Source organism: Hyla sarda, chromosome 5 (genome assembly GCF_029499605.1).
Source record: "Hyla sarda isolate aHylSar1 chromosome 5, aHylSar1.hap1, whole genome shotgun sequence".
Lineage (NCBI taxonomy): Eukaryota > Metazoa > Chordata > Amphibia > Anura > Hylidae > Hyla > Hyla sarda.
Window position 1 is genome coordinate 13,988,261 of NC_079193.1, and position 27,359 is coordinate 14,015,619.

The window sequence follows — 27,359 nt, forward strand, 5'->3', positions numbered from 1 at the left end:
TGTCAAATTCACCACTGGCACCCTGTGCTCTTCACAGATGAAAGCAGGTTCACACTGAGCACATATGATAGACGTGACATAGTCTGGAGACTCTGTGGAGAACGTTCTGCTGCCTGCAACATCCTCCAGCATGACCGGTTTGGCGGTGGGTCAGTAATGGTGTGGGGTGGCATTTCTTTGGGGGGGGCCGCACAGCCCTCCATGTGCTTGCCAGAGATATCCTGACTGCCATTAGGTACCGAGATGAGATCCTCAGACCCCTTGTGAGACCATATGCTGGTGCGGTTGGCCCTAGGTTCCTCCTAATACAAGGCAATGCTAGACCTTATGTGTCTGGAGTGTGTCAGCAGTTCCTACAAGAGGAAGGCATTGATGCTATGGACCGGCCGCCCGTTCCCCTTAATACGATTGAGCACATCTGGAATGTCTCGCTCCATCCACCACAGACTGTCCAGGAGTTGGCGGATGCTTTAGTCCAGGTCTGGGAGGACATCCCTCAGGAGACCATCCTCCACCTCATCAGGATCATGCCCAGGTGTTGTAGGGAGGTCATACGGGCACGTGGAGACCACACACACTACTGAGCCTCATTGGGACTTGTATTAAGGACATTACATAAAGTTGGATCAGCCTGTAGTGGGGTTTTCCACTGTGATTTTGAGTGTGACTCCATATCCAGACCTCCATGGGTTGATACATTTGATTTCCATTGATAATTTTTGTGTGATTTTGTTGTCAGCGAATTCAACTATGTAAAGACGAAAGTATTTCATACGATTAGTTCATTTATTCAGATCTAGGACGTGTTATCTTAGTGTTCCCTTTATTTTTTGGAGCAGTGTATAATGTATGTTCTATAGCCACGTGAATACACTCATAGATTGACTATAGCTTTGTATTATGGACAGAAAAATTGACCGTAGATTTCCTTCACCCATAGCTTTTTTTTTTACTTTATTTTATTTTCCTTTTTTATTATGTTATTTTAAGCATTTTTCATGTCAGCTTTTAACTTTGCGAAACTTAAAATATGCATTTCATTCTGGAATTTTTTTTTTAAAGTGCTATAGAGACTATAGAGAAGCTCATAGGAAAAATTACAGTGAAGAAAAAAAAATAAAAACATACCCCAGAGCATCCAGCGTTTTGAAAAAATCAAAAACAAAAAACAAACAGGCAGTACAATAAAACCAGAAAGAAAATGTGTAATCTGACAATGACCTATTGTCTAAATCAAGTTAAATATTTTTGGGTAATATTATATTAAAATATTTTGGGCAATATTATTTGCTAATTTTCCATTTGATTATTTTATAATAATCCTGAAATCATACAGTTTCTATTCTGGATACTAGGCCCTAAAGGGGTACTCTGCCCCTTAGACATTTTATAAGACATAAGATGTCTGATCGTGGGGGTCCCACTGCTGGGAACCCCCATGATCTCTCCTGCAGAACCTCATGTCACCTGGTGCATGGAGCGAAATTCGCTCCGTGCCTGATGATGGGTGATACAGGGGCCGGAGTATCGTGATGTCACAGCCCCACCCCCTCAATACAAGTCTATGGGAGTGGGCGTGATGACCGCCAAGCCCCCTCCCATAGACTTGCATTGAGGGGGCGGGGCATTACATCACAAGGGGTGGTGCCATGATGTCGCGATACTCCGGCCCCTGTATCACCCATCATCAGGCACGGAGCGAAGTTCGCTCTGTGCAGCAGATGACACGGGGCGCTGCAGGAGGGATCGCGATGGTTCCCAGCGGCAGGACCCCCGCGATCAGACATCTTATCCCCTATCCTTTGGATAGGGGATAAGATGTCTAGGGGCAGAATATTCCAGATATTTTCCTAGCAGATCCCTTCTTATTATTACAGACAGGATTACAGTGAAAAGTGACAACAGTAGATAGATGAGACAAAAGCTGTTGCATACAGATCAGCCTCCCCCTCCCTCTAGAATGACATTTGTACAGGTCACAAGCCCAGACAACTTTCTTCTTTATATTAATGGGACAGCTTCAGTCTGTTGTCACCTATGTTTATGGGGTTTGCACTAAAGGATATCTCTGAATGCTGCTAAAAGCAGCTCCGGCAAGATGGCAACCACGGTAATAATGTTCAAGAAAATCAGAAATAGAAACATATTAGAAAAATGAACATGTTTCAGTATCCTCATGCTGTTCTTAGTGGTCATATCTTGCTCATTCTAGGTCAGTGGTCTCAAACTTTGGCCCTCCAGATGTTGCAAAACTTCAACTCCCAGCATGCCCGGACAGCCAACGGCTGTCCGGGCATGCTGGGAGTTGAAGTTTTGCAACATCTGGGGGGCCACAGTTTGAGACCACTGAACTAATAGGTGCAGCGCTTGCCTCCTTCCACAGCTCCCATAATAGAATATGTACAACCATGACCACCTATATACTGAATAGTATGGGGGCAATGGTAGTTGGGCATTGGCAAATAGGGGTTAATGTACCCCCCCCCCCCCCAAGCTCCCAGTTTATGAGGGGAACCTATGAACCTGTGAACCTTGGAATAACGTGCCGACTTTCCTTCAAAGACAGCGCCACACCTGTCCATAGCCTGTGTCTGACATTGCCAGGGCCGGCTCTGCCAATAGGCAAAATAGGCAGCCGCCTAGAGTGCCCTCGTGATGGGGGGCGCCGCTCTGCCCGCTGCAAGAAAGTCAGACAACCAGTGTCCAAACCACTGGCTCAGCCAGCATGGAATGTGCCAATTTTGGCAAATGGGCGGAGTCAAGAGGGCGGCAAAGTTGGCTTTGCCTAGGGTAGCAGAAATCCTTGCACCAGACCTGGATATTGCAGCCTACGGACCGGTCTGAGCGGCAATACCACATACAACCCCTGAATGAAAGTGGCACTGTTTTTGTAAGAAAGCACAGCCATGCACTTCTTCAACCCCTTTTAGTATATATATATATATATATATATATATATATATATATTTATTTTACTTTATCCCTGTACATAATGTAATATTTATTCTTTTGTGTTCTTTCTTCTAGATGTTCTACTGGCCGATGGCCTTCTTCATCCCCCCGTCTGTGTTCGCTGTCCATCTCCAGTTCAATCTCCTGTACCAATTCTGGATCCACACCGAGGTGAACGTTCTGGCTTTCCTTGCCTCCGCTCCTTTGCCTTGGGCATTGTCTTAGAAAATCCACCAGGACCTGATTTATTGTGTACGAGAAATCTTTGTCTGACTCCCTTAAAGAGAACCATCTGTTGGTTTCCCCTGAATATATTGCTAAGTTTATAAGGAACAATGAGAGCAGTTGGTCTCAATTAGATAACATTCTTTTGTTCGATCTGTAGAGTATCAACCTCCCCCCCCACCCCCCCAGTCCATGGAACTTGCGTCTGCATTTTGTAACATTTTGGGCCTCGATTGGAAAATACATTTCCAATGGGTTCTCTTTGCCAAGATAAAAACTAGAACCAGGGAAAGACTTTCGAAGTAACTGATTGTAACAATGGATGTGTATCCAAAGAATAGGGGATAAGATGTCTGATCGCGGGGGTCCCGGCTGCGGCACCCCAGACATCAGGTGCATGGAGCGAACTTTGCTCCATGCCGGATGACTGGCGATGCAGGACAGAGGACATCACGGCCATGCCCCCTCAATGCAAGTCTATGGGAGGGGGCGGGATGGCCGTCATGCCCCTCCCATAGACTTGCATTGAGGGGGCATGGCCGTGACATCACAAGTGGGGCACGGCCATGACATCACGAGCCTCTTGCTCTGCACCCGATGCTCTAAACGAATGTAGGGTGCAGCAGGGAGATCATGGGGGACATCTTATCCTCTATCCTTTGAATAGGGGATAAGATGTCTAGGGGCGGAGTACCCCATTTAACACGAAGCTAGGTCCAGAGAGGGTTAAACAATTGCAACGTCCAACATGCACAGTTCTCAACTGTTGGGTTTACAAGACCTTCGCTCAAGATGCTCTCAGAAGGTCTTTGGAGACATTTGGCCTAGATAAACCAGCAGAAATGCCAAGCCCAGTTGCGGTGGTCCTTTAAAATGTTCCATGTTGGTGGACTTGACATTTGATGACTTGACTATGCATAACAGTTGACTAGACAGTACACAACATTTTGACTATGCAGGTAATATTCTATACATTTGATACTAGACATTCGCAGAATGGGTTGCTTAAGGCTATCTGCCCATTGCCTTGGCTACTAGGGTCCCTTGGCATTTAAAACACTTCTCCCCAGACCACTATATTTAAGTTTATGCTAGAAATTTGTATGCTAGACATTTTATGTTGATAAAATTTGACATTTCTGTTACCTTAGACTTGATTACGCGCGTTACTTAGTATCAGGAATACCTTCTGGCCAGGAAAGTATCCTGTGCACGGACACAAGAACATATGACATTAGACATTTGACATTAAAATTAAACTGTGTAATTTTGAGTACTACAGTACCACTTTGCAAACTTCACCTTGCCGGTTGGCAAACTTCTGCTCCGCTTGGAGAACCTTTAAGTGGCACTACGCAGCCCGCTGGCCTGAGGGGGGACAGGTAGGGGAGAGAGGCATGCAAAGAATCTAATATGTCAGTGAAACAGTCCCCAACATGAATTCTGCAGACCCCTTATCAGACACATCAATTACAATCACTCCCTGTCCCTTGAGTACATGTTTCCCCAACTGGATGGTGGGTTACCAATATTCATGTCTGGGTATTGGTTTCCCAGTATCTGTCACTACCCAGAAATCAACATCGTCAGGTTCACACAACAAATTAGCATTCCAGTACTTGTAAAAAACATATTTGGTTATAGTGAACACTTCTGACCCTGTTTCTATTAAAGCGTCCAATTGTACACCTTCTACAATGACTTTTACAAAGGGGCCGGGGCGACATAAAGTGATAGTCCTGACTTAGGGCATTCTGGAGTTGTAACTGCTGGCAGTTTTCCTGGGGACCGCTCCTTGACCCTAGGGGGAATTCCATTTAAACCCCAGCAGTGCATTGTCCAATGTCCAGACTTGTTACAGTGAGTACAGAAGGGTCTATTACTCCCAGAATACCTAGCGGGTGAAGGAGCACAGCAACTGGGATTATATGGGGCAGGAGTAGAGGGCGTTTCTCTAGGCACGGATTGCTCATGGGAGAGGGAATCAGCTCCCTGATAACCTTAGTCAATTGTGCAAGGTCTTGTTTAATACTTTGGAAGTCTGAATCCGTAGTGACTGACATGGTTGCTTGGACTGCGGTCAGGACATTTGAACAGGGCAGTATAGGCCTGACCGTCTCCCCTGAGGGCTCCTGAGCAGTTGCAAGGGGAATACAAACATCTTTAAACTCAATTACTTGAATAACTAGTCTTTTAAAAGCGGGGAAGGACAGACTTAGGTTTTGTACTGCTAACATCCTCAACTGAGCTTTGTCCCATTTATTATGAGCCCCATCAATAAATCTGTCCATCAATACTTTGTTACCCTGATCGGGGGTGATACCATCTAGCTTTTGAACAGTCTCTAGGACATTTTATAAAGCTACACGCTGCGGCATAAGCTCTTAGAGTCTCACCTTGCTTCTGCCGTCTCTCATACAACCGTGGCGTACTTCTGACAGAGAATGTGACTCAAATACCTGGTACAACCCCTCGAAGATCTGCTCTACCGTCACCTTCTTGGGCCAGGTGCGGACCTCCACAAATGCTGGTCCTTGTAGTTGTCATGTTGATTGGGAGGGAGAGAGTAAAAGACAAACAAACTCTGTATCTTCTCTTTGAAACCCCTCAGGGCGAAGGGTCTCCATTGTAGGTAGGGAGGACAGGTTTCCCCACGAATATCGGTGCAGACACTGGAACATCAGGACTGTTGACATTGACTGTAGGAAGGCTGACAAGATCCTCCTGGCTGTTGGGGGATGAGCAGTTAATGCCTGGTGGGCCGCCCGACCTCCGCAACAGCTGGAGTTGGCCGAGGCCCTTCCGTTGGTGCCTGCTGACTTGGCCAAACCTCTCCGCTACAAGGAGTAGGCCTGGGCACACTCTCAGCTGACTTGGGACTTTCCCTTTCTGGGGTTGCAGGCCAGTCGCCGTCCTCCGGTAGTGGGATGAGGTGACAGGGACAATCGTTGCAACCGGTCAGCGAGATCTGGGAAAACTCATGCTGTACCTTTAAAAGGAATTGAGTGTGCTGTCTCTTTAAGACGATTTGGGTGCTCTGGCCCTTTAAGATGCTTGGAAATATGCTGCAGATTTGCTGCAGCAGCTTAGTCTGACTGGGCTGAGATACCCAGGGTGGCGCTCCCCCACATGATGGCAAGTACCTGGGAACTCTGCTGGGCCCTTAGGGGTTAATGTGACTCACCACTGGTATCGGGGACTTGCTTGCAATGGTTGGTGTCTGCAGAGTCTGCGCTGCAGCGGGTATCTGGTCGGAATCTGCAGAGCCAGACGCAGCTACCGGGATCTCCAACACGGCTGCGTACATGGGGCTTCCTGTTTTGGTCCTTTCTGCAGCAGCTTCCGGTAAAATGGCTGCTGGCCGGAAGGACTTCATCAGCGCAATGCTGAATTCCAGTCCCCCAGCAACAGGAGGCATATCCTTAGTTCCTCCTCGCACGCTGAAGAGGAGTCACTGCTGAAAACTGACGGGGCGGAGCTGTGACCGCTCCCGTGCGGGGAAACACCGGACTCTGTTTAACCCCTTCAGGTACTGACTTCACACACTTGGCAATAACACTTAACAGTCTCTCCTTCACCTACTCCACTACTTTATCCCGCCACGGCAAAAACACAGTCCCGTACACTTTCGTGGTGCACACTTTTTCGCAACTGCAAGTGATTTTTCACTTGGACACAGTTCAGACTTGGGGGGGAGTACTTGCGGCACTTTGCTTATGGCACACCCGTATCTTGATAACGGTGACTTGACTTGGTGATTAAGTGTTTAAGGCACATACCCGTATCCTGTTCATGACGCCAGGATTGTGGTGACCGACGGTGATGGCGGGACCACGGGGTGTAGCGGTGTAGGTGGATGGGGCAAGATGGTATTAACCCCAGAGGCAAGGTGTTATTAACCCCTAATGTTCGTGATTGGTTTTTGGGTACCGGAACCACCCAAACGGTATCTCCGCTATTCCAATAGCTAGGGAGTGAAAATTAGAGTCGACAACCAGGTTATGGTTTAACGGAGGCTTTACTGAGGTCAGATAGGTGTTATTATCTTCACAGCTCGGCCAGAATCCCAGAGAGGTGGCCAGGAACACAGAAGGACCTCGCAGCTTGCTGGGACCAGTTATACTTGTAATGGAATTGACTTGAGGCTTGACTAGACTGTAGATAGTGACAGCAGACATAGACTTGACTTACTGGAATGACTGTAGATTTGAGGCCTTCCAGGTACTGGACACTAACACTGAGATCTCTGGTGTTTGTTGGTCTCAGTAAAGTGATGGAAGAACGAGAATTGTAATGGCCGCCTCCTTATATAGAGGGACGCTGAGCCAAAGCCCATAGGTCAAGCTGCGGGTCACATGTTAAACTGGTGCCCTCTGGGTAACATCATGTGATAACATAATATAACACAGCAGGGGAGACAATGCAGGAGAGCAACCAGATCGCTGAGGGACTCAACCTGACAGGGCATGAGTGTAGTACAGAACCGTGTCCTGTACTGGGATATTACACTTCTATATAGGGGGCAGTAATATAGTAGTTATATTCTTGTACATAGGGGCAGTATTATAGTAGTTATATTCTTGTATATCGGAGCAGTATTATAGTACTTATATTCTTATATATTAGATCATTATCATTCATGATGAGTGGCCAATTTTTGTCTATGGCAGATCTGATGGATTTTTCTAGGGGGCTAAATTTAAACGAAAATGAAAAACGAGGGGATATTGTTTGTATTTTATCTTTTTTACATTTTTAAAGAGAAGATTTTTCCTGTCTTGGGCAAAAGCCCTATCCTGGGCTTCATTCAGAAGTTTCACCGGATATCCACGCGCCTCCAATCTCTTACTCAGCTCTCCAGCTTGTAAAATACATTTTTCATCTGTATTGTTAATCCTCCGTAAACGCAAAAATTGCCCATACGGTAAAGAGGTTTTAACGTGTTGGGGATGATAGCTGGAAAACTGAAGAAGAGAATTCGAGGCCGTGGATTTTCTAAAACCGGAAGTGCAAATTTTACATTTTCCAATTCTACGAGTACATCCAAAAATTCCATTGTCTTTTCGTCAGCCTTACTCGTAAATTTCAGATTCATATCATTGATGGAATTTAAATAGGCTACGAAATTCCCAAAGTTCGCCAAGGTGCCATCCCAGGCTATGAAGACGTCGTCTACAAACCTGAGATAGCACCTGACGGACTTTAAATATGGATTGTGTTCAGAAAAAACATATTTACTTTCGAATGTCGCAACATATAGATTTGCAAAGGTACAGGCGACGGGGGGTGCCCATAGCTACACCCCCGATCTGCCTGTACCATGCATTGTCAAACTGAAATGAATTGTTTTCTAAAACGAAAGAGAGGGACTCGCATATGAAATCAATGGTGTTGTCTGTTTTGTTAGAATGTGTCAGTATCTCACGTATGCATTCTACACCTCTTTTTTGGGGTATACTTGTATACAAGCTCTCTATATCAATAGAGGCTAAAATCATATTTTCAGAACAGGGTAGGTCCTGAATACACACAAGAAACTGATTGATATCCTTTACCAGCGATGGTATATATATTAGTAGTTATATTCTTGTACATAGGAGCAGTATTATAGTAGTTATATTCTTGTATATAGGGGCAGTATTATAGTAGTTATATTCTTGTATATAGGAGCAGTATTATAGTAGTTATATTCTTGTATATAGGAGACAGTATTATAGTAGTTATATTCTTGTATATAGGAGCAGTATTATAGTAGTTATATTCTTGTATGTAGGAGCAGTATTATAGTAGTTATATTCTTGTATATAGGTGCAGTATTATAGTAGTTATATTCTTGTATATAGGAGACAGTATTATAGTAGTTATATTCTTGTATATAGGTGCAGTATTATAGTAGTTATATTCTTGTATATAGGAGACAGTATTATAGTAGTTATATTCTTGTATATAGGAGCAGTATTATAGTAGTTATATTCTTGTATATAGGATCAGTATTATAGTAGTTATATTCTTGTATATAGGAGGCAGAATACTATAATACTGCCTCCTTGTTCTTGTGTAAAGGTGCAGTATTATAGTAGTTATATTCTTGTATATAGGAGGCAGTATTATAGTAGTTATATTCTTGTATATAGGAGGCAGTATTATAGTAGTTATATTCTTGTATACAGGTGCAGTATTGTAGTAGTTATATTCTTGTATATAGGAGACAGTATTATAGTAGTTATATTCTTGTATATAGGAGGAGTATTACAGTAGTTATATTCTTGTACACAGGAGCAGTATTATAGTAGTTATATTCTTGTATATAGGAGACAGTATTATAGTAGTTATATTCTTGTATATAGGAGCAGTATTATAGTAGTTATATTCTTGTATATAGGATCAGTATTATAGTAGTTATATTCTTGTATATAGGAGGCAGTATTATAGTAGTTATATTCTTGTGTAAAGGTGCAGTATTATAGTAGTTATACTCTTGTATATAGGAGGCAGTATTATAGTAGTTATATTCTTGTATATAGGAGGCAGTATTATAGTAGTTATATTTTTGTAAATAGGAGACAGTATTATAGTAGTTATATTCTTGTATATAGGAGCAGTATTATAGTAGTTATATTCTTGTATATAGGAGCAGTATTATAGTAGTTATATTCTTGTATATAGGAGGCAGTATTATAGTAGTTATATTCTTGTATACAGGTGCAGTATTATAGTAGTTATATTCTTGTATATAGGAGCAGTATTATAGTAGTTATATTCTTCTATATAGGAGCAGTATTATAGTAGTTATATTCTTCTATATAGGAGCAGTATTATAGTAGTTATATTCTTGTATATAGGAGCAGTATTATAGTAGTTATATTCTTGTATATAGGAGCAGTATTATAGTAGTTATATTCTTGTACATAAGGACAGTATTATAGTAGTTATATTCTTGTATATAGGAGCAGTATTATAGTAGTTATATTCTTGTACATAAGGACAGTATTATAGTAGTTATATTCTTTTATATAGGAGCAGTATTATAGTAGTTATATTCTTGTATAAAGGAGCAGTATTATAGTAGTTATATTCTTGTATATAGGATCAGTATTATAGTAGTTATATTCTTGTATATAGGAGGCAGTATTATAGTAGTTATATTCTTGTATACAGGTGCAGTATTATAGTAGTTATATTCTTGTATATAGGAGACAGTATTATAGTAGTTATATTCTTGTATATAGGAGGAGTGTTACAGTAGTTATATTCTTGTACATAGGAGCAGTATTATAGTAGTTATATTCTTGTATATAGGAGACAGTATTATAGTAGTTATATTCTTGTATATTGGAGCAGTATTATAGTAGTTATATTCTTGTATATAGGATCAGTATTATAGTAGTTATATTCTTGTATATAGGAGGCAGTATTATAGTAGTTATATTCTTGTATATAGGAGGCAGTATTATAGTAGTTATATTCTTGTAAATAGGAGACAGTATTATAGTAGTTATATTCTTGTATATAGGAGCAGTATTATAGTAGTTATATTCTTGTATATAGGAGCAGTATTATAGTAGTTATATTCTTGTATATAGGAGGCAGTATTATAGTAGTTATATTCTTGTATACAGGTGCAGTATTATAGTAGTTATATTCTTGTATATAGGAGCAGTATTATAGTAGTTATATTCTTCTATATAGAAGCAGTATTATAGTAGTTATATTCTTCTATATAGGAGCAGTATTATAGTAGTTATATTCTTGTATATAGGAGCAGTATTATAGTAGTTATATTCTTGTATATAGGAGCAGTATTATAGTAGTTATATTCTTGTATATAGGAGCAGTATTATAGTAGTTATATTCTTCTATATAGGAGCAGTATTATAGTAGTTATATTCTTGTATATAGGAGCAGTATTACAGTAGTTATATTCTTGTATATAGGATCAGTATTATAGTAGTTATATTCTTGTATATAGGAGGCAGTATTATAGTAGTTATATTCTTGTATATAGGAGGCAGTATTATAGTAGTTATATTCTTGTAAATAGGAGACAGTATTATAGTAGTTATATTCTTGTATATAGGAGCAGTATTATAGTAGTTATATTCTTGTATATAGGAGCAGTATTATAGTAGTTATATTCTTCTATATAGGAGCAGTATTATAGTAGTTATATTCTTGTATATAGGAGCAGTATTATAGTAGTTATATTCTTGTATATAGGAGCAGTATTATAGTAGTTATATTCTTGTATATAGGAGCAGTATTATAGTAGTTATATTCTTCTATATAGGAGCAGTATTATAGTAGTTATATTCTTGTATATAGGAGCAGTATTATAGTAGTTATATTCTTGTATATAGGATCAGTATTATAGTAGTTATATTCTTGTATATAGGAGGCAGTATTATAGTAGTTATATTCTTGTATATAGGAGGCAGTATTATAGTAGTTATATTCTTGTAAATAGGAGACAGTATTATAGTAGTTATATTCTTGTATATAGGAGCAGTATTATAGTAGTTATATTCTTGTATATAGGAGCAGTATTATAGTAGTTATATTCTTGTATATAGGAGGCAGTATTATAGTAGTTATATTCTTGTATACAGGTGCAGTATTATAGTAGTTATATTCTTGTATATAGGAGCAGTATTATAGTAGTTATATTCTTCTATATAGAAGCAGTATTATAGTAGTTATATTCTTCTATATAGGAGCAGTATTATAGTAGTTATATTCTTGTATATAGGAGCAGTATTATAGTAGTTATATTCTTGTATATAGGAGCAGTATTATAGTAGTTATATTCTTGTATATAGGAGCAGTATTATAGTAGTTATATTCTTGTATATAGGAGCAGTATTATAGTAGTTATATTCTTGTATATAGGAGCAGTATTATAGTAGTTATATTCTTGTATATAGGAGCAGTATTATAGTAGTTATATTCTTCTATATAGGAGCAGTATTATAGTAGTTATATTCTTGTACATAGGAGCAGTATTATAGTAGTTATATTCTTGTACATAGGAGCAGTATTATAGTAGTTATATTCTTGTATATAGGAGCAGTATTATAGTAGTTATATTCTTGTACATAAGGACAGTATTATAGTAGTTATATTCTTGTATATAGGAGCGGTATTATAGTAGTTATATTCTTGTATATAGGAGCAGTATTATAGTAGTTATATTCTTGTATATAGGAGCAATATTATAGTAGTTATATTCTTGTATATAGGAGCAGTATTATAGTAGTTATAGTCTTGTATATAGGAGCAGTATTATAGTAGTTATAGTCTTGTATATAGGAGCAGTATTATAGTAGTTATAGTCTTGTATATAGGAGCAGTATTATAGTAGTTATATTCTTGTATATAGGGGCAGTATTATAGTAGTTATATTCTTGAACATAGGGACAGTACTACATTTGTTTTACTTTTGTACATAAAGGATCCTATTATAGTATTATTAGTTATCTATATTATAGTAGTGTACTATGATTATTTTCTAGTGTATATTTTAGGTATATTCTTGTATATAAAGGGTAAGTAGTATAATTGTAGATAGCAATGCCTTAATGGTCGTGCTATAATATCTGAACGGAGGACGATTTAAAGAATGCAGATTATTTTCTTTTACAGGATATCGTACATTTACACGTTGTTACACACTTCTCTTTCATCCATTGTATATAAACATTGTGGTGTAATTCAGATTAAAGTAGCTTTTATTTCTAATCTCCCGGCTCTGTAGCGTCTCCCTCCTCCGGAGCGCCATATTATCCTTCCATGGCTCACTCACTGAGATTGTTTTATCTCCAGTAATGTAATATTTTCATTGTACACTACGGCGCGGACATTCGGCTACGGTTATGTAATGGGCTCAATGAGGTACAAAACGGCCTCATCAGGTAGAAAAACAGAATAAATCAGGATTGGACCGTAGGATTTGCGTTTTGTGAGGCTAAGGAAACAAACGCTGATCCCTCTTGTTTCTTTTGCCGGCCTTCGCCTCCCGCTGAGACTTTGCTTTACAAATGTGGCCACTGACTCCATCTGTGTAAATACGCAGAGCGGCCATATTGCTCGGGTTTTCTTGCTATGAAATCTATTGTAAAATCGTTGAGTTCTATTGCATTTTGTGCCGATCCGGATATACAGAAAGAGCCATGTTCCGACCTTTGCTGTTTTCTACCGGCATCGGAATTGGGTTGTCAACAAACCCGCCCCTGATCTTTTAGCTGGGATACTTCCTTGGGGCGGCAGGTTTTTCCTAAACCTACAGAGTTCATACAGTTATCTTTATAAAATTTTTATGTGTTTTTACTCCACAATTAATATTAATTTTCATATTATGTTTTTGCATTACTTTTTGTACTATATACATTATGTTTATTTATACACATCATTTATTAAAGAGGTACTCCGGCCCTAAGACATCTTATCCTCTATCCAAAGGATAGGGGATAAGATGTCTGACCGTAGGGGTCCCGCCACTGGGGACCCCCGCAATCTTGAATTCGGCACCCACCTCTTTGAGCTGCATGCCGTGCTGCCAGCTCACAAACTGCCGGGTGCCGACCAAGGGGCCGGAGTATCGTGACATCATGACTCCGCCCCGGTGTGGCGTCACCCCTGCCCCCGCTATGCAAGTCTATGGGAGGGGGCGTGACGGCCGTCACGCCCCCTCCCATAGACTTGCATAGCGGGGGCGTGATGTCACACAGGGGCGGAGTCGGGACATCACGATACTCGGGCCCCTTGGTTGCCACCCGGCAGTTTGTGAGCTGGCAGCTTTGTTTGAGCTGGCAGATTACGGGGGTCCCCAGCGGCGAGACCCCCACGGTCAGACATCTTATCCCCTATCCTTTGGATAGAGGATAAGATGTCTTAGGGCTGGGGTACACCTTTAAAGGGGTAGTGTACAATATTAATGTTAATTAAATTAAAGGGGTATTCCCGCTTTTTACATCTTATCCCCTATGATCGCAGGGGCGCAGGGGTCCCGCCGCTGGGCACCACCGCGATCTCGGTGCAGTCCCTGGCATTCTGTGTCGGGCGCTGCCTCCGAGACGGGGATGTAAAGTCACGGCCACGCCCCTAGTGACGTCACGCCACGCCACCTCGATTCATGTCTATGGAAGGAGGTGTGACAGCTGTCCCTAGGGGCGTGGCCGTGATGTCACTTCCACGTCTCGAAGGTAGCGCCGGGCACAGAATCCTGTCGGCTGCACCGAGATCACGTGGGGGGACCCAGAGTTGGGACCCCTGCGCCCCTGCGAGCATACATTTCATCCCCTATCCTTTGGATAGGGGATAAGATGTATAAAGCCGGAATACCCCTTTAATTTAATTTACATTAATATGACCCCCTGCGACCATACATCTCATCCCCCATCCTGTGAAGGGGGTCAGAATTGTGCCAGAAATTAATGGTTTCTTTGTCCCTCCCCACATGGAACACATGATCACTGTGGCCACAAAGCCGCTGTAGAGGTTTCCACCTCCAACCAATGATTGACTTATTGCAAAAATTTTTACTTGTTTAAAGGGGTTGTGCGCTGCCCTGCTTTTTGGAGCTCTGCACGCAGCGTCCGGAAGTTCATTACTCCGAATGCTGTGTGCCGGCTTCCGTGTTCGTGGCTGCCGGACGTGACGTCACGCCCGGCCCCCTCAACGAAAGTCTATGGGAAGGGGGCGCGACCTCTGTCACGCCCCTTCCCATAGACTTTGGTAGAGGGGGCGGGCGTGACGTCACGAGGGGCTGGGCGTGACGTCACGTCCGGCGGCCGCGTACACGGAAGCCCGCACACAGCGTTCGGAGTAATGAACTTCCGGACGCTGCGTGTGGAGCTCCGAAAAGCAGGGCAGCGCACAACCCCTTTAATTGTTCTCTATTGCTACAATATAATACAATGTTTACTTTTACATCTTTTTATACAGTTCATAAACAGTCTTGGTCCATTGGAACTGATTCTCAACACTCCAAGTCATCACAGAGTCCATCACGGTACGTTGCTTGACTTTCTGTCATTGAATGAAGAATTATGAAAAACAAGGAATTATGAAGGAATTTAAGTTGTTTTAATGAACTTTAAACAATAGTTATAGTTAATAGGGTACTTCACTGGAAAAAAAAAAATTCAATCAACTGGTGCCAGAAAGTTAAACAGATTTGTAAATTACTTCTATTTAAAAATCTTTACCCTTCCAGTACTTATCAGCTGCTGTATGCTACAGAGGAAGTTCTTTTCTTTTTGAATTTCCTTTCTGTCTGACCACAGTGCTCTCTGCTGACACCTCTGTCCATTTTAGGAACTGTCCAGAGCAGGAGAGGTTTGCTATGGGGATTTGCTCCTACTCTGGACAGTTCCTAAAACGTACAGAGGTGTCAGCAGAGAGCACTATAGTCAGACAGAAAGGAAATTCAAAAAGAAAAGAACTTCCTCTGTAGCATACAGCAACTGATAAGTACTGGAAGGCTTAAGATTTTTTAATAGAAGTCATTTACAAATCTGTTTAACTTTCTGAAACCAGTTGATTAAAGGGGTACTCCCCTAGAAAACATTTTTTTTTTAAAGGGGTTGTCCAGCAAAAGAAACAACCTGTGTATGGTGTCAAAAAGTATGATAAAGTAACTAATATAATGTTACTAGGCACAGTACAGATCTCTTCATATTAGCTCTGCCCTTTCCATTGTAGCATGATATCAAGTCTCACTCAGAGCTCCCTCCCCTCCTGTCTGCTCAGTAACCACTGATGTGAAGAAGGGAGCTCATATCACTGCTCATTAGATTTTAAGAAAGCCTTTCTCAGTCACAGGAGTTTCAGTCAGAACTGGCTCACTGCTTTCTTATCCGAGAAAGACTTCCTAAAATCTAAGGAGCAGCAATATGAGCTCCCCTCTTCACACCAATGGTCTCATCCTGAGAAAAAAGTAGGGAAGGGAGAGCAGGGACAGGAGCTCTGCTTTCAGAGTGTGATGTGATATCACAGCTACAAGGGAGAGAGCTCAGCTGATATGGAGAGATCTGTGCACTATGGCTGATAACATTATATTAATGAGATGCTTTTTTATACCTTTTCGCACCATACACAGGTTGTTTCTTTCGCTTGACAAACCCTTTAGGAAAAATCTCTATCTCCTTAGGGATATTACTATACCATAAGAAATATACAGTACTGTGAGGTACACAATATGTCACAGAGAAAACCTTGGGGCAGTCAGCATGAGGGAGGAGGGCGGTCAGCATGAGGGAGGAGGGCAGTCAGCATGAGGGAGGGGGGCGGTCAGCATGAGGGAGGAGGGCGGTCAGCATGAGGGAGGAGGGCGGTCAGCATGAGGGAGGAGGGCAGTCAGCATGAGGGAGGAGGGCAGTCAGCATGAGGGAGGAGGGCGGTCAGCATGAGGGAGGAGGGCAGTCAGCATGAGAGGGGAGGGCGGTCAGCATGAGGGAGGAGGGCGGTCAGCATGAGGGAGGAGGGCGGTCAGCATGAGGGAGGAGGGCGGTCAGCATGAGGGAGGAGGGCGGTCAGCATGAGGGAGGAGGGCGGTCAGCATGAGGGAGGAGGGCGGTCAGCATGAGGGAGGAGGGCGGTCAGCATGAGGGAGGAGGGCGGTCAGCATGAGGGAGGAGGGCGGTCAGCATGAGGGAGGGGGGCGGTCAGCATGAGGGAGGGGGGCGGTCAGCATGAGGGAGGGGGGCGGTCAGCATGAGGGAGGGGGGCGGTCAGCATGAGGGAGGGGGGCGGTCAGCATGAGGGAGGGGGGCGGTCAGCATGAGGGAGGAGGGCGGTCAGCATGAGGGAGGAGGGCGGTCAGCATGAGGGAGGAGGGCGGTCAGCATGAGGGAGGAGGGGGGTCAGCATGAGGGAGGAGGGCGGTCAGCATGAGGGAGGAGGGCGGTCAGCATGAGGGAGGGGGGCGGTCAGCATGAGGGAGGGGGGCGGTCAGCATGAGGGAGGAGGGCGGTCAGCATGAGGGAGGAGGGCGGTCAGCATGAGGGAGGGGGGCGGTCAGCATGAGGGAGGGGGGCGGTCAGCATGAGGGAGGGGGGCGGTCAGCATGAGGGAGGAGGGCGGTCAGCTTGAGGGAGGGGGCGGTCAGCATGAGGGAGGGGGGCGGTCAGCATGAGGGAGGGGGGCGGTCAGCATGAGGGAGGAGGGCGGTCAGCATGAGGGAGGAGGGCGGTCAGCATGAGGGAGGAGGGTGGTCAGCATGAGGGAGGAGGGTGGTCAGCATGAGGGAGGTCAGCATGAGGGAGGTCAGCATGAGTGAGGAGGGCAGTCAGCATGAGGGAGGAGGGCGGTCAGCATGAGGGAGGAGGGTGGTCAGCATGAGGGAGGAGGGGGCAGACAGCATGAGGGAGGAGGGCAGTCAGCATGAGGGAGGAGGGCAGTCAGCATGAGGGAGGAGGGCAGTCAGCATGAGGGAGGAGGGCAGTCAGCATGAGGGAGGGGGGCGGTCAGCATGAGGGAGGAGGGCGGTCAGCATGAGGGAGGAGGGCGGTCAGCATGAAGGAGGAGTGCGGTCAGCATAAGGGAGGAGGGACAGTCAGCATGAGGGAGGAGGGCGGTCAGCATAAGGGAGGAGGGACAGTCAGCATGAGGGAGGAGGGCGGTCAGCATGAGGGAGGAGGGCGGTCAGCATGAGAGAGGAGGGCGGTCAGCATGAGGGAGGAGGGCAGTCAGCATGAGGGAGGAGGGCGGTCAGCATGAGGGAGGAGGGCGGTCAGCATGAGAGAGGAGGGCGGTCAGCATGAGGGAGGAGGGCGGTCAGCATGAGGGAGGAGGGCGGTCAGCATGAGGGAGGAGGGGGCAGTCAGCATGAGGGAGGAGGGCAGTCAGCATGAGGGAGGAGGGCAGTCAGCATGAGGGAGGAGGGCAGTCAGCATGAGGGAGGAGGGCAGTCAGCATGAGGGAGGAGGGCGGTCAGCATGAGGGAGGGGGCGGTCAGCATGAGGGAGGAGGGTGGTCAGCATGAGGGAGGAGGGTGGTCAGCATGAGGGAGGAGGGTGGTCAGCATGAGGGAGGAGGGTGGTCAGCATGAAGGAGGAGGGAGGTCAGCATAAGGGAGGAGGGACAGTCAGCATGAGGGAGGAGGGCGGTCAGCATGAGGGAGGAGGGCGGTCAGCATGAGGGAGGAGGGCGGTCAGCATAAGGGAGGAGGGACAGTCAGCATGAGGGAGGAGGGCGGTCAGCATGAGGGAGGAGGGCAGTCAGCATGAGGGAGGAGGGCGGTCAGCATGAGGGAGGAGGGCGGTCAACATGAGGGAGGAGGGCGGTCAGCATGAGGGAGGAGGGCGGTCAGCATGAGGGAGGGGGGCGGTCAGCATGAGGGAGGAGGGTGGTCAGCATGAGGGAGGAGGGTGGTCAGCATGAGGGAGGAGGGTGGTCAGCATGAAGGAGGAGGGCGGTCAGCATAAGGGAGGAGGGACAGTCAGCATGAGGGAGGAGGGCGGTCAGCATGAGGGAGGAGGGCAGTCAGCATGAGGGAGGAGGGCGGTCAGCATGAGGGAGGTCAGCATGAGGGAGGAGGGCAGTCAGCATGAGGGAGGAGGGCGGTCAGCATGAGGGAGGAGGGCGGTCAGCATGAGGGAGGAGGGCGGTCAGCATGAGGGAGGAGGGCGGTCAGCATGAGGGAGGAGGGCGGTCAGCATGAGGGAGGGGGGCGGTCAGCATGAGGGAGGAGGGCGGTCAGCATGAGGGAGGAGGGCAGTCAGCATGAGGGAGGGGGGCGGTCAGCATGAAGGAGGAGGGCGGTCAGCATGAGGGAGGAGGGTGGTCAGCATGAGGGAGGAGGGTGGTCAGCATGAGGGAGGAGGGTGGTCAGCATGAAGGAGGAGGGCGGTCAGCATAAGGGAGGAGGGACAGTCAGCATGAGGGAGGAGGGCGGTCAGCATGAGGGAGGAGGGCGGTCAGCATGAGGGAGGAGGGCAGTCAGCATGAGGGAGGAGGGCAGTCAGCATGAGGGAGGAGGGCGGTCAGCATGAGGGAGGAGGGTGGTCAGCATGAGGGAGGTCAGCATGAGGGAAGAGGGCAGTCAGCATGAGGGAGGAGGGCGGTCAGCATGAGGGAGGAGGGTGGTCAGCATGAGGGAGGAGGGGGCAGTCAGCATGAGGGAGGAGGGGGCAGTCAGCATGAGGGAGGAGGGCAGTCAGCATGAGGGAGGAGGGCAGTCAGCATGAGGGAGGAGGGCGGTCAGCATGAGGGAGGGGGGCGGTCAGCATGAGGGAGGAGGGTGGTCAGCATGAGGGAGGAGGGTGGTCAGCATGAGGGAGGAGGGTGGTCAGCATGAGGGAGGAGGGCGGTCAGCATGAAGGAGGAGGGCGGTCAGCATAAGGGAGGAGGGACAGTCAGCATGAGGGAGGAGGGCGGTCAGCATGAGGGAGGAGGGCGGTCAGCATGAGGGAGGAGGGCGGTCAGCATGAGGGAGGAGGGCGGTCAGCATGAGGGAGGAGGGCAGTCAGCATGAGGGAGGAGAGCAGTCAGCATGAGGGAGGAGGGACAGTCAGTATGAGGGAGGAGGGACAGTCAGCATGAGGGAGGAGGGCAGTCAGCATGAGGGAGGAGGGCAGTCAGCATGAGGGAGGGGGGCGGTCAGCATGAGGGAGGAGGGCGGTCAGCATGAGGGAGGAGGGCAGTCAGCATGAGGGAGGAGGGGGCAGTTGGCATGAGGGCAGTTTACTTTGAGGGAAGGGATGAAGAGATGCCCTTCCTCCTACTACCATGCGCACTCCCATTTAGTAATTCCATACCCGGCCTAGAGAACAGTTTTCATGTGACTGTTTTATCCTTTAGAAATAATAATAAGCCAATCATTATTGTCAGTGTTTTTTATATAGATAACCATTAATTTGTGCAGGTAGAAATCCGTACTGCATAGATTCTAACTATGGCGGCACGCTGATCATCTGGGACCGGATATTTGGTGAGTAACGTGATATTGTTTCGGTTCTGTTCACACTCTAGCTTCCTCCTCTAGCCATCTACAACATGGCTACTACTCCTTCTTCCATATTTTTTTGGACTGAACCTCAGCTCTCTTTGTTCTAGAGCGGTGGTCTCCAAACTGTGGCCCTCTAAACTGCAACTCCCAACATTGCGCGCAGGGGGTGGGGCTTCACCGGCTCAATTTACATATTCTTTGTCTGTGACTCCACATCCTAGTAAAGTGGAGTCACAGACAATGGATATATAAATTGAGTGACCAGGGCCCCGCCCCTTCCACGTGAGATTCTGAATTTATCAGAGGTTCTTTGTGGGACATATCTCAGGACCTACTGGACATTTAAGTGAGTGACCCCACGTTGGACTCCTGTTCACTCAGTGTATTGGGTTTAGTATGGGTGAACAAGCTGACAGTTTTCCTTTAAATATTTGGCACATTCTGCTTAACCCCTAGAGGACGCAGTACCTACCTGTACACCCTGGCTGCCTGGTATTTGTTGCGTGTACGTCTGGAGAGGCATTGAGACTATGAAGCGAGCGCAGGGACTGGAGTGCTTAGACCGAGGGTCCTAGATGCAGTCAGAACTTTGCCACAAATGGCGGACATCTTACTGGGAGTTGTACTTGTGTGACAATGGAAGAGCCACAGTTTGGAGACCCCTGTTCTAGGACAAGGTTTGATGCCTCTAGTGAACCAATCATTTGCCCACCCTGCCCCAGCACTGCACCCTGCTGGCAGTACATGATCATCACCTTATAATGTTTACTGTCATTTCAAATATGTCGAGATGGAGACATATCAAAATTTTGATCTTGGTGTTCAGAACGACACCCAACACTGGTATGAGATGCACTTGGGAGAATCCATTTCCTGCAGTGAGACCGGGAGAATATGGAGCTGGGCAGGGCAGTACTCAGCTGCACGCTACCCCTGACTGGTTCTAGTGATAGGAGGGGGTCATAAGTCAAGAGGGGTTAACCAAGCCCAACCACTGTATGCTGATAGGATGGTGGGCAGGCCCATCGAGTTTAAATTCTATGGGCCCATCTGCCACCCTATCAGCAGGGCAAGGTTAACTCTTTCCGATGCATGATGTAAATTTATGACATGGGTTGGGTAAGGAAGTATGGTGTGCCCTTGAGAGCCATGCCCACACCATGCCATACCCACACCATGCCGTGCCCACACCATACCTGGCAGGTGCCGGCTGATGACTGACATCTCAGAATACTCTGATGCCCGATCATTTAAATGCCCATAATCATTCAATCTATTGGTCTATTGTCTATATTGTCTATTCTTCAATAAGCCCCCCACAATGGGATTGCAGGGTTCCCATCAGATGCCAGGGCAGCCCAAGGCCTCGCTGCCTGATTCAAATTGGCTATAGATCCAGCTTGCCTATAGGTCAGGCTGTATCAACAGAGCGCTGAACTAATAGATAAATATAAGATGTATGTCCTGATCTCTATAGGCAATCGAATGATAAAAGGCCTAAGAGGGAGGGTTTAAAAAAAAAAAAAAGATACAGATTTTTGGTCAGATCACATTCCAGAGAAAATTAAGAAAAATAAAAAAGAGCGCTAAAAAGTCCAAACTACGCAAAAGTGTTATTGGTAAAAAAAAAAAAAAAAAATTAAATAGACAAATCACGACACCTGCAGATATGAGGGGTGCGCAAAAAGTTTCCTCACTTTTTTTTTAAATCAAAAACAAATCATATAGTCATCTTCCTTCCTGTGCTGCAAGTCACATGACACATTAAGACACGATGGATTACTACTCTTCACAAAAATTTTTAGTTTACACCATTAAATAATTTTGTGGCCGTTTTTTTCCCATTTATTTCCAAATATAAATAAATAAATAAATAATTCATAAAAAATAAATAAATAAATTAAAATAGATATGTAAATAAAAATAACAAAGTTAAATAAATAAATAAATAAATACATTAATTAATTAATACATTAATAAATGAAAGAAAAAAATGTATACATTTTGGACAAAAAAAAATGTTTGTGCTCTATTTAAAAAAAAAAAAAAAAATGTTTATGACTTCGTGAGGCTGCTGCCTCCTCCAGGCCATGTGACTGTGCAGCCCCGGGAAGGGGTAATCCGAGCTGATTGCTCACGTAAGATCTCATCTATATTCCGGCTACGGACACCCCACGTTTCTTGAGCTCGCTGGATTATGATCTTGGCTCGGGCTGCAGAATGAGCGGTTGGCTCCTGACTGACTGCGCTGCAATCAGGAACATGAAATGATATATACAAGTGATAGATTACGGCCCCTATAAATACATTTTAAAGGAGCTTATTACGTGCGTTTGTTGACTTAACAACAGCAACACAGTGTCAGGAGAACGCCGGAGAAAGCCGGAGATTAATTATGCGGAAGGGAGAATTAATCGCCTGGATCTTTGTGTATTATTAGTCAATTTGATTTATTATTTTGCTCTTTATAAGGAACTTTTGTGCCGGAAAAAGAGAAAGTGGTTTACGGTCTGACCCACCCGATAAACACGTTCGAGCCATTTAAAGTCCAGGTAATTTTCTACGTTCAGTTGTATTATTCTGATCACTTAGAGGGAGCGTCCTCTTTGCATAATTTCGTTCTGTAGAACAGTGGTCTCAAACTGCGGCCCTCCAGAGGTTGCTGGGAGCATGCTGGGAGTTGACGTTTTGTAACATCTGGAGCGCCACAATTAGAGACCACTGTTATTGAAGGATGTCAAGGTGATCGGCTGGTCAGAGGGTGACCTGCTGTGGGGCTCTATAAGGATCACCTATCTGTGGAGGAACACTATAGCAAATATTCAATTTCCCTGCAGCACCACCACAGGAGGAAAGAAGTATTACACTGTTTTGATTAAAATGAAAGATGCACTACAGGGTTTTGTTTCGTTACTATAACTGGGTCATGTGATCACCAGCCTTTTAGAAAGTCACAGTGTTTAAAGAGGTACCCCGGTGAAAAACATTTTTTTTTTTTTTCAACCAGAAAGTTACGTTTCTGGTGCCAGAAAATTAAACAGATTTGTAAATTCAATCTTCCAGTACTTATCAGCTTCCACAGGAAGTTCTTTTCTTTTTAAATTTCTTTTCTGTCTGACCACAGTGCTCTCTGCTGACACCTCTGTCTGTCTCAGGAACTGTCAAGAGCAGGAGAGGTTTGCTATGGGGATTTTCTCCTGCTCTGGACAGTTCCTGAGACAGACAGAGGTGACAGCAGAGAGCACTGTGGTCAGACAGAAAAGACATTTAAAAAGAAAATAACTTTCTCTGTAGTATACAGCAGCTAATAAGTACTGGAAGGGTTAAGATTTTTTAAATACAGTGACCCCTCGACCTACGATGGCCCCGACATATGATCATTTCAACATACGATCACTCTCAGAGGCAGCATCAACATACGATGCTTTTGTATGTCGGGGCCATCGCATAAAAGGCTATCGGGCAGCGCAGACTGCTTCAGCTGCCCCCGGATAGCCGTTTACGGTGCCCCGTGTGCTCCGCTGACGATCACTTACCTGTCCTCGGGGCTCCGGCACGTCCTCTTCGGGATCCCCTGCATCGTCGGCGCTCTCCATCGTCGTCATCACGTCGCTGCGCACGCCGGCCCGTCATCCAATAGGAGCCCTGTGCGTAGCGACGTGATGGCGGCGACGGAGAGCGCGGATGCCGGGGAAGCAGAGGCCTTGCCGGAGCATTGGGGACACCCCGGGGACGCGGCGACAGCGATGGAAGGCGACATCCAGGGCAGCGGTGACGAGCGGTGACGGTCCGGAGCAGCGGGGACACGTCAGTATAACTTCTTATACCAGTGGTCTTCAACCTGCGGACCTCCAGATGTTGCAAAACTACTACTCCCAGCATGCCCGGACAGCCGTTGGCTGTCCGGGCATGCTGGGTGTTGTAGTTTTGCAACATCTGGAGGTCCGCAGGTTGTAGACCACTGTCCTATACTTTACATTGCACGGATCCCTCAACATACGATGGTTTCAACAAACGATGGTCCATTTGGAACGGATTACCATCGTATGTTGAGGGACCACTGTAGAAGTAATTTACTAATCTGTTTAACATTCCGGCACCAGTTGATTTAAACAAAATAGTTTTTCACCGGAGAACCCAGGGCTCAAGTCCTGCAGGAACACATGGGAACTGAGTTCCTGCACTTTTTTCCACAGCAGGAACACCATTCCCATGAGCAGGAGTCCTGCAGGACCAGGGTGAGTTCCCGCTCTTTTTTCCCCCCCAGGAATTGACCCCTGGGAATACCCCTTTAATGTACCAGACCTGGGTCAGCCGTCTTCCTGTGAACTACAGGATGACATCATCACCGATCAGATTTCTCCTGACAGGTTCTTAACCAGGGGCGGACTGACAACACTCAGGGCCCCCGGACCAAAAAAAGCATGGGCCTCCTGCGATGCTCCGCCGCTGGTCACACTTCTGTCATGCCCCTATTCTACCCAAATCCCTCCACCACCCCTACACACAAACTAAACTAAAATGTATATATAAGAAACACTTTAACATTGGTAAAATAATTTCTGTATACTCTATAAGTGATTATATACAGGACCATATGGCGGTAGATATCAGCTGTACACAGGATCTGTATACCATATAAGTGCTTATAGTTACATCTAGGGACTCACAATTACGTCTTTTCTGATCAGCTGCGTCCTTTTTCCTTCTCCATGCGGATCAGACCACCATGTCCATCTCTTAACATCTGAAGGACAAATTTTCCAGTACCCTCCCCTCCTCTACGCAATCTTTCCATCTATAGACCCACAAACTGTAATAATGCCCTCCTTGGTGTTCTGAACAGTAAAAGGACAGGTAGGTAGGTAGCCAGGTATGTAGGTAACTAGGTAAGTAGATCAGGAAGCCAGATATGTAGGTAGGTGACTAACCAGGCATGTAGGTAGGTGGCTAGCTAGGTAGTTAGGCAGCCATGTATGAAGGGCAGGTATGTACAGTTAGGTAGCTAGGTTTGTAGGTAGGTAGCAAGATATGTAGGTAGGTAGTTAGGCAGCCAGGTATGTAAGTAAGTAGTTAGTCGTCCAGGTATAAAATTAGGTATCCAGGTAGTTAGTCAAGTACGTAGCCAACACCCCTCCATCCAGTGGCGGATTCAGAGTCTAGTCTTGGGAGGGGCACTATCAGAGTATTTAGTGTTAGTGCACCGAAAATAAGGTGTTGCTCACGGAAGTTACAGGAAGATAATGTCCCCAGGTTGGTAGTTTCCCCAGGAGGTAGTGTCCTTTAGTAGATCATTCCCAAGGTAGTTAATGTCCCCCAGGTAGGTAGTCATGTCCCCTGTATTTAAATCCCCCAGATAGCTGCCCCCTGTATGAAAACCCCCTATGTAGGTAGTAGGTAGCCCTCCTATTAGCTAGGCAGGAACATAGTAGATAGTGCCCCATATTAGGTGTAGGAAGCAGAGTTCTCCCACATTAGGTGTAGGCAGCAGAGTCCCCCCCCCATATAGGTGTAAGCAGCAGAGTCCCCCCCCCTCATATAGGTGTAAGCAGCAGAGTTCCCTCACATGGGTGTAGGCAGCAGAATTCCCCCACAGTGGGTGTAGGCAGCAGAGTTCCCCCACAGTAGGTGTAGGCAGCAGAGTTCCCAACAGTAGGTGTAGGCAGCAGAGTTCCCAACAGTAGGTGTAGGCAGCAGAGTTTCACCCCATATAGGTGTAAGCAGCAGAGTTCCCCCCATTAGGTGTAGGCAGCAGAGTTCCCACACATTAGGTGTAGGGATCAGAGTTCCCCCACATTAGGTAGAAGCAGCAGATTGCCCTCAGAGTAGGTAGAGGCCACAGAGTCCCCACACAGTAGGTGTGGGCAGCAGAGTCCCCCCACAGTAGGTGTAGACAGCAGACTCCCCCACATTAGGTAGAGGCAGCAGAGTCCACCCACATTCGGTAGAGGCAGCAGTCCCCCCCACATTAAGTAGAGGCAGCAGAGTCCCCCCACATTAAGTAGAGGCAACAGTCCCCCCACATTAGGTAGAGGCAGCAGAGCCCCCCCCCCCCCCCCCCAGTATGAAAAATATATAAAAACATGCTCACCTGATTATGTCCCACGCAGCGATCTCCTCCAGAGCACTGCAGGTGCCGTGTCTTCCATCCTCCACAGTGCAGGCATCAATGTGTGACGTCATCGATGCCTGCAATGCGTGGGGGCTTAGGTCACATCTCCTTTCTGTGTAGGCAGCAGATGTGGCTCACACAGAGAGGAGGCCGTCTGCCTGGGGGTCTGGGTCGAGTGTCCTGGATCCTCAGTAGCAGCGGCGGGCCCTTTATCCAGCCAGGCCCTCGGACCACATACGAACGGACCGCCCGGTCAGTCTGCCCCTGTTCTTAACCCCTCCCAGCTCTATCTGTATACTGCTGCTGCTATCTCTATGGGATCAGGATATATATTATACAGCTCCCCTCCAGCTCTATCTGTATACTGTTGTTATCTCTAAGGGATCAGGATACATAGTAGTTATACACCTCCCCTCCAGCTCTATCTGTATACTGCTGTTATCTCTAAGGGATCAGGATACATAGTAGTTATACACCTCCCCTCCAGCTCTATCTGTATACTGTTGTTATCTCTAAGGGATCAGCATACATAGTAGTTATACACCTCCTCTCCAGCTCTATCTGTATACTGTTGTTATCTCTAAGGGATCAGGATACATAGTAGTTATACACCTCCTCTCCAGCTCTATCTGTATACTGTTGTTATCTCTAAGGGATCAGCATACATAGTAGTTATACACCTCCTCTCCAGCTCTATCTGTATACTGTTGTTATCTCTAAGGGATCAGCATACATAGTAGTTATACACCTCCCCTCCAGCTCTTTTTATGTACTGCTACTATCTCTATGGGATTGGGATATATAGTAGTTACATAGCTCCCCTCCAGCTCTTTTTGTATACTGCTGCTATCTCAATAGGATCGGGATATATAGCAGTTATACACCTCCCCTCCAGCTCCCCTCAAAAAGCTAAGAATGGGGGAAAGGTAAACAAAACGTCTTCTAACTCATTTTCATGTTCTTGCCCATAATTGTTGCCCCTATGACAAACACTCCTGCCTTCCATTCCCTATCCTACACGTGATTTGCCCCCTTTCTCTTGATATAATGAGTTTCCAGGGGGCACCACAGTTCTACGGACTCCTAAATGGGAAGTATTGGTTGGATTTTTGTCTTTTTTTTACT

At 45.7% G+C, this 27,359-nt stretch overlaps 1 protein-coding gene across 2 annotated transcripts in view; it reads left to right on the forward strand.

Moving 5' to 3' along the window:
* AGMO (alkylglycerol monooxygenase) overlaps positions 1-27,359 on the forward strand; it is a 294,582-nt gene that overhangs the window by 118,130 nt on the left and 149,093 nt on the right. For both annotated transcript variants that reach the window (XM_056518904.1, XM_056518905.1), the window contains 4 exons: positions 3,028-3,123; positions 15,118-15,184; positions 20,039-20,104; positions 22,595-22,674. In XM_056518904.1, coding sequence (XP_056374879.1) covers positions 3,028-3,123; positions 15,118-15,184; positions 20,039-20,104; positions 22,595-22,674 — 309 coding nt within the window. The remainder of the gene's footprint in view (positions 1-3,027; positions 3,124-15,117; positions 15,185-20,038; positions 20,105-22,594; positions 22,675-27,359) is intronic.